The sequence below is a fragment of the Sparus aurata genome, chromosome 19, assembly GCF_900880675.1.
Source record: "Sparus aurata chromosome 19, fSpaAur1.1, whole genome shotgun sequence".
In the NCBI taxonomy this organism is placed as follows: Eukaryota; Metazoa; Chordata; class Actinopteri; order Spariformes; family Sparidae; genus Sparus; species Sparus aurata.
This window is the reverse complement of record NC_044205.1, coordinates 29,618,327-29,625,826: the sequence shown is the minus strand read 5'-3', so window position 1 is coordinate 29,625,826 and position 7,500 is coordinate 29,618,327. Positions and strand designations below refer to the sequence as shown.

Here is a 7,500-nt window from a genome sequence, read left to right as displayed (position 1 = left end):
TCTCTGGTGGTGGTGACCTTCAACTCCCGTCACAGCGGCCCGTGGATGGGCCAGATTCTGGAGATGCAGGGTGAGTCAGTGTTGCTGGGAATCACACCGACGCCCGACGCCATCGTGGGGAAGTTTCGTACCTACGTGGCGATCTCAGCTGGCAGCGGCATGCAGCGAACCAAGAGGGACACCTCCACCGACCTGTACCTGCTGTTCAACGCCTGGTGTCCAAGTACGACCTCGTCCACTGGTTCTGTACCGCCCCGCAAACAACTTCCTGTTCTGATTTAATGCTGAATTTACAAGAAGGAGACAATGATTCAGAATCTGTCGTAGCTGCTTCACAAAGTTTGTATAGTTTCTCCTCATGAAGCAACTCTTAAAATCACTGCGTTTGTTAATGGAGTCTGGTGGTGTCGTGTCTCTCTCTCTGCAGCCGACGCCGTGTTTCTCCCTGACGGAGCCGAGCGGTCCGAGTACGTCCTGAACGACATCGGCGTGATCAACCAGGGTTCTGTTGGAGCTGTGTCATCCCGCAACTGGATGTATGGACAGGTACATACAAACACACACAAACACACCGATCAGAACAATTAGAGAAATGAAACTGGAGGTTGATGTTTTATCTTCCCACAGTTTGAACGCGGCGTGTTGGACGCTTGTATTCACATCCTGGATGCATCTCGGATGCCGATCTTCAACCGAGGCAACATCATCCAGCTGATCAGGAAAGGATCCGCCATGGTGAGGATGATAAATCCACCTCCACTTAATAGTGCCCAGCAAGTTCACGTGGACCAACTTCCAGTCCTTTCAGAACCTTTTCAGTCCTTTCAGTACCTTTTCAGTCCCAGTATGGTTAAAAATCGAAGAACAGCAAAGATTTCTCTCCACATTTTGAGCCGTCACTGACCTTTAACCTGCCGCTTCCTTCAGATCAACTCTCAGGATGATAACGGCGTGTTGGTTGGGAACTGGAGTGACGACTACTCCATGGGCAAGCCGCCGACATCATGGACGGGCAGCGTCCAGATCCTGCTGCAGTACGCCAACACCGGAGTGCCGGTGTGTTTCGCCCAGTGCTGGGTGTTCGCTGGAGTCTTCAACACCTGTAAGAGCACAGTTAGCATGATAGACTGTAAAAAACACTAACATGGCCATCAGATAACTTCATGTGTACTTCATCAATCAATCCAAGAGCGTGGACAGGCAGATTCTGCAACCAAGAACCAAAATATGTTGCAAAAATGAGACTATAAGATGGAAAAACAACCAAATAGAGAAGCAACATGACTTTAAGTGGTGCAGAGTACGAAAAACAAAGACAGCAAATGGCTACAAAGAGACAAAAATAAGTACAATGTGTTGCAAAAATGACTAAGAGACGTTCAAACGACCACACAGCGATGAAACAACTACAAAGTTTTGAAAAAGTGACGACAACAGATCAGTGTTCTGATTTTTGTGCTAAATTTCAATCTGGAGAGTAAAAGTACAACATGTCCACGACAGAAGCAGAACAATTTAAATCATGAAATGCCACGTTGTCAGCTGATGTAAAGGAAACAGACGCGAGTGTGTCGTGATGTGACGTTCACTCTTCTCCCTGCAGTCCTGCGCTGCCTCGGCATCCCGTCGAGGGTCATCACCAACTTCAACTCCGCCCACGACAACACGGGCAACCTGAAGACCGAACTCATCTTCAAGGCCGATGGCACGCCGGACAGACGCAACACCAGGGACTCCATCTGGTTCGTCCACACACACGTCTGTCAGTCAAAAGTTCTGATTTAAATCGGGAAGAAAAACTCCAACATGAAATCTGGGTTGCACACACAGCTAATCTTTTGCTAGCTTGATGCTACGTTTCTTTTTAAATCAGTTCAGCATGGAGGGAGGCGATGACGACCTCGTCTGTGCAGAACTTGCCTGAGAAAAATCACGTTTTCAAGTTTCCTTCAGTATCAAAGTAATCTGGTGATGGTCGTCTGTGCATCCATGGACGCACTGCAAACAGGAAGTGCTAACAGCTGATTCGGCCATGTTTTAAAACAAGTGTGGAGCTTCTCCAGTTGTTTGGATGAATGAACAGTTGTTAAAACAGATCAAATTAAAGTGCAGTATATGTTCGTCTTATCAAACATGTCCTCTAATGCGTAGGAACTACCACTGCTGGAACGAGGTGTTCACCGTGCGTCCTGACCTGCCCAACGGCCTCGGAGGATGGCAGGTGGTGGACTCCACGCCCCAGGAGACCAGCGACGGTAGGACAGAGAGAAGACAGAGACAGACGGACGGATGATCAGACGAACGATGATTAATCTCTGTTTGGTTCCCACAGGACACTTTCGCTGTGGACCTGCCCCCGTCGCCGCCATCAAGGAGGGCCTGCTCTGTCACCCGTTCGACTGTGGGTTCGTCTTCGCTGAGGTGAGATTCAACGTGTTTACTGGACGAACAGCTCGTATTCAGATCTTTGGCGGGGTTTGAACACGTTACGTTCCTCGTCTGCAGGTGAACAGTGACGTGGTCTACCAGAAGAGGGATCGCTACGGGACTCTGACTCCCTACAGGGTGGACAAGACTTATGTTGGACAGTGTATCTACACCAAGGCTGTCGGCAGCTCAGCAACTCATGACATCACGCATACCTACAAGTACCCTGAAGGTAACACACACACACACACACACAGAGGATGGAGAATGAGACCCAACAGAACCAGAAGAACACTGCAGAACATTAGAGAGTTGAGGTGAAGCTCTGAGTGAAGTCAGCACTCAGCAGAGACTCTGGTTCTGGTTCTGGTTCTCTGTCTCCTCTCTGTAACGTCTCGTTCATGAAGTAAAGTCCATTTCCCCTCCAGCTCCAGTCAGCAGTCAACAGAACAGAACAGAACCACCCAACAGTGGAGGTCAGCTCCGGATCACTGCTGCAGTCAGGCTCATCAACAGGAGTGAAGAGAAATCACCTTTTTAATCCCACAACTTACAAAGTCCTCTCTGAGCTTCCTCCCGTCGGTCAACGGCTCCGGATCAGAACAGAATCTGTCTGGATCTGCACTGAGCCCCCTGGGTTACAAAGTAATCCCTGTGTACTTGGACTGACCCGGTTTCTGTGTGCAGGTAGTGCCGACGACGAGAGGACGATGAGCCGGGCCGAGGAGTACGGCTGTGCGAGGGATCACTCTGAGGTCCCTGAAACCCAGCTGTCCGTCACCATCAGCTGTGAACAGGTGACACATCCGTCTGTCAGCAGGGGAATGTAACTGAGTACATTTACTCGAGTACAAAGGTGCTGTTCTTTAAACTCCACCACATCTCAGCAGTCATACTCGAGTAAAAGTAAAGACACAGTGTTGAAATATTACTTTGGTAAGTTACACTGTGTTCTGTTCGTCTCTGATGCAGTATGTAAAGTAACTAGTAACTAAAGTAATCTACTACATGTAGTGGAGTGTCAGTTTGAGTACATCCCTCCGACGCTCTCCTGCAGGTCGGCCTCGGTCACGACGTGAACCTGGCCATGGAGTTCCACAACCAGGGCGACGTCCCCAGAACGGTCCAGGCGAACCTGGCCGGTTCCGTCGTCTTCTACACCGGAGTCATCGCCACTCACTTCAAAGATCAGCCCTTCAGCGTCACCGTGCCGGCCAATCAGAGTGAGCGACACCAGTGCTGACGTCCTGCAGGTGTGTGTCTGTGTTACTCACCTCGGTTCTGATGAGTTGTGTGTTTGTGCTGCAGAGGAGAGCGTGATGCTGACGGTCACGGCTCAGGAGTACATGCCTCACCTGGGCGCTCAGCTCTGCCTGCACTTCGTCGTGACTGGACAGGCTGACGACCAATCACTGATCGCCAGCAAGGTGGTGGACCTGCAGACTCCAGGGCTCCAGATGCAGGTACAACACCTGAGTGTGTCGCACCTCCACTGCAAACAGTTACCAGGAAGTACTTCACAGTACTTCTGACAACAGTGTATGTATGTTTGCAGTGATTAATGTAACTAAGTACATTTACTTTACCTCTTCTTCTTCCTCTTCCTCTTCTTCTTCTTCTTCTGTGTCTACAGGTGAGCGGCTCCCCTCAGGTGAAGCAGGAGATGGTTGTGACCGTCACCTTCACCAACCCCTTCAGCTTCCCGCTGCAGGACGTCTACGTGGCGATGGAGGGACCTGGCCTGATGAACCAAAGGTCACATCTCTACAGGTACGCTCACCTCTGACGGCATGTTGTTGTGTTGTGTTGTTGTGTGTGTGCACTGTGTGTTGATGTGTGTGTTTGTTTCAGGGTTATTGAATCTCAGGCCTCCATCAGCTGGAGTGAGACGTTCCTCCCTCGGCTCCCGGGACCCCGTCGCCTCGTGGCGGTGTTGAACTGCCGCAACCTCCACCAGGTAACCGCCACAGCTTCCTCGTTACACTTCACCATTTAAACTACGTTTCCCATCAGTCCCTTCTGCCTCTGCCTGCTACGGAAATCCCTGAGGGGCGATTAATTTGCCATGTTAACATTTGCATGCTAACACCAGCATGAGTCCCAGGAGTTGTTAGCATTCTTATTGCTGCTTTCATTTATTGTTTTATTTGCTTATAAGTTACATTTTTGTTTGTTAATGTAAAATTCAAAATGTTACATTTCACCACGTTGGCATCAAGGACGTTATGTTAAATCTGTGCAGCCCGTAGAGCGTTTATCCAACTGAGACGGCTAACTTCCTGTTTTAGCGCCCGGCTAACTTTAACGGAGATACAATTTAAATGAACGTCGCTTCTGGACGATTTCAGATGTTATTGGACAAGTTTACAACCGCTTCTTTCACAATGTTAGCGTAGCTTGTGATGCTGTAATGACACGGTGTGACTGCTATGAAAGCTAGCTACATAGCCTGGCACTCATTAGCATTTGCATCAAATAACAGCTACCTTTGACACCAGCGGAAAGAACAACAGTAGCTTGAGGTGAAGCGCCATCAGCTGACGCTCTGTCCTGTTTTTCAGGTGTCTGGACTTTGTGACGTCCACATTGCAGAGTGAGATGATTGGTCCTCAGAGACGTGGCCACGCCCCCTTCGCTTTCCCTCCACACTCCCGCCAATCACAGAGTGCGCAGAGGCAACAGTCGGCATACGAAGACTTCTACCATGATTCACTTTTCTTCTTTAATTTCATTTACACAAATGAAGGGAATTTAAACATTTGTGACATTTTAAAATTAAAACTGTTTAATCACAGTAACGACCACAGCTGGATGATCATGTACCAGAACAAAGATGTTGTAAGTTAATAGATACTATTGATCGCCCTTTATTAGACTAAAATCATCACTTTAAGGATTTTTAGTGCTACACTTTTAAAATCCAGATTTCAGATTTATCATGAAAATTCAGATTAATATAATATTAATTAAATTCATATAAAATCAAATGTTTGTAAACAGAGCCATTCAATTTAAACTTTGACTGTATTATGGCCAAAAGTATATGGACACACATATATCTGATTGATATAGAGATCGTCCATATATTTCTGTCCATTTACTGTATCAGGAATCTTTTCAAGACAAAACCAAATCAGTTTAAATAGTTTAAGACACAGAAAGATCAAACGTCAGGTAATGAAGTTTAAATATAAATTAATTAATCAGTACATTCAAATAAAACTCACTGATAAAATGAGTCGTGAGGATGAAAGCCGGGGCAGAACACTGTGATTCTGACCCAGTTGGATGCATCTGACAGCAGCTTTACTCCTCCGACACGACGAGTTGATATGAAATATTAATCAATCATAACTCCCACAGATCAATACCCCACATGCTGACCGAGGGGTTTTTAGTTTCTGACTGAAAACAAATGTGATTTTATTTTATTCTTTACTTTTGTGACTTTAATTCTTTTTGTTCCCGCTGAAACTTTCTACCAACAATAAAAGCAGATTCAAAACCACAGAAGCTCTCAGAACTTTATTTCACTCAACATGATTCACTTGTTTACATGAATTTTAAGTATTTAGAGTAGAAATCAATGTTTTATTTATTATTAAAATGTGATTTCTAACTCAGATATTAGAAAGTAGAAACACCAGAGTCAAAATGATAGTTATTGAATGTAACTAAGTACTCAAGAACTCATACTTTACTTTCTGTTACTTCAAACTTACACTTCACCACATGAATTTTATTTAGTTTAGATTACTAGTTACTTTGCAGATTACTAGATTACATGCTGTTTCAGAGTATTTTTGAATTTATTTATTTTATCTGCAATCATTTATTTTGTTTGAACGCTGATTCTGATCATTAAAGGCAAATGTTGAATATTGGAACAGTACTGTGTGTGTGTGTGAGTGTGTGTGTGTGTGTGTGTGTGTGTGTGTGTGTGAGTGTGTGTGAGTGAGTGTGTGTGTGTGTGAGTGTGTGTGTGTGTGTGAGTTTGTGTGTGTTACAGAGCGTGGCCACCAGAGGGAGGCAGCCGTCCTCCTCCGTCCGTCCGTCTGTTGCTGACTGACTGAGACAGTTTTAACTCTTTGCTCCTGAAACATTTGATTTGTAGAAGTTATTGTAAAAGTTCAGATCAATTCTTTAAATTTATTTAGACTATTTTAAAAAGTCACAATTCTGTTCAGACGTTTTAATTGAATGTTTTTTATGTTTTTTGTTTGTTTTCTGTGTCTAACGCTGCATTAAAACAAATTTTAACATTAATGTGACTTTTAACAGATTAAATAAAGACACATTTTGTTTAAAGGAGGCAAAAATAAGACATAAAAACAAAAAGATACAAAGAACATGTGTCATTTCTTTTAGATACATTTCATATCTAATGTTTTCTAGTTTTTAATTTTAGAATGTTTTATATTTTGTTAATTCTTCAAAGCGTTTCTAAAAACATCCTTAGAAAAGAATTGTGATATTTATTCACAATTCTGACTTTGTTCTCAGAATCTGGTGGAAATGAATGTAATTACTGAACCTGTAATATTTTACAGTGGTCCTGATTCTGACACAAACAAACAAACAAACAAGTAAACAAAGATAAAAGTACAAAAACATCACTGATTTTAACATTTTAAACACAAAACTGAAGGGAAATGAAGTGAAACTTCAAGATTAAAAAGTCAAGTTAGTTTTCAAAATAAAACCACCAGACAGTCACAGGTCAGGTCACTGTGTGTGTGTGTGTGTGTGTGTGTGTGTGTGTGTGTGTCCCAGCCCCCGGCCTGGACAAGCACAGGTGAGTCATCGTCATGGTAACTGTATCTAATGTATCAGCATCGCAAAACTGGTCTGACCAGATACACACACACACACACACACACACACACACACTCAGACTGTATCTGTACTTTTACTCCGGTTGGACTTTGGGTTGTTTTACGACAGAGTAAAGCAGCGTGACGCTTCAGGCGAGTGAAGAGAAGTTAAACTTTCATCAGAGCGAATGTTTGACAGAAGAGCCGCTGCTGCATTCAAATCTTCAGTTAGCTTAGCTTAGCACAAAGACTGGAAGCA

General features: G+C 44.5%; 1 protein-coding gene across 1 annotated transcript in view; it reads left to right on the top strand.

Moving 5' to 3' along the window:
• LOC115569903 (coagulation factor XIII A chain) overlaps window positions 1–5,935 on the top strand; it is an 8,371-nt gene extending 2,436 nt beyond the window's left edge. The window contains exons 5-18 of the mRNA XM_030398122.1: window positions 1–223; window positions 428–546; window positions 628–735; window positions 928–1,102; window positions 1,604–1,742; window positions 2,152–2,255; window positions 2,333–2,421; window positions 2,506–2,659; window positions 3,115–3,224; window positions 3,485–3,650; window positions 3,736–3,890; window positions 4,061–4,197; window positions 4,279–4,384; window positions 4,989–5,935. The exon at window positions 1–223 is cut by the window's left edge and continues 26 nt beyond it. Coding sequence (XP_030253982.1) covers window positions 1–223; window positions 428–546; window positions 628–735; window positions 928–1,102; window positions 1,604–1,742; window positions 2,152–2,255; window positions 2,333–2,421; window positions 2,506–2,659; window positions 3,115–3,224; window positions 3,485–3,650; window positions 3,736–3,890; window positions 4,061–4,197; window positions 4,279–4,384; window positions 4,989–5,024 — 1,821 coding nt within the window. The 3' untranslated portion in view covers window positions 5,025–5,935. The remainder of the gene's footprint in view (window positions 224–427; window positions 547–627; window positions 736–927; window positions 1,103–1,603; window positions 1,743–2,151; window positions 2,256–2,332; window positions 2,422–2,505; window positions 2,660–3,114; window positions 3,225–3,484; window positions 3,651–3,735; window positions 3,891–4,060; window positions 4,198–4,278; window positions 4,385–4,988) is intronic.
• Window positions 5,936–7,500: the final 1,565 nt, after the last annotated feature.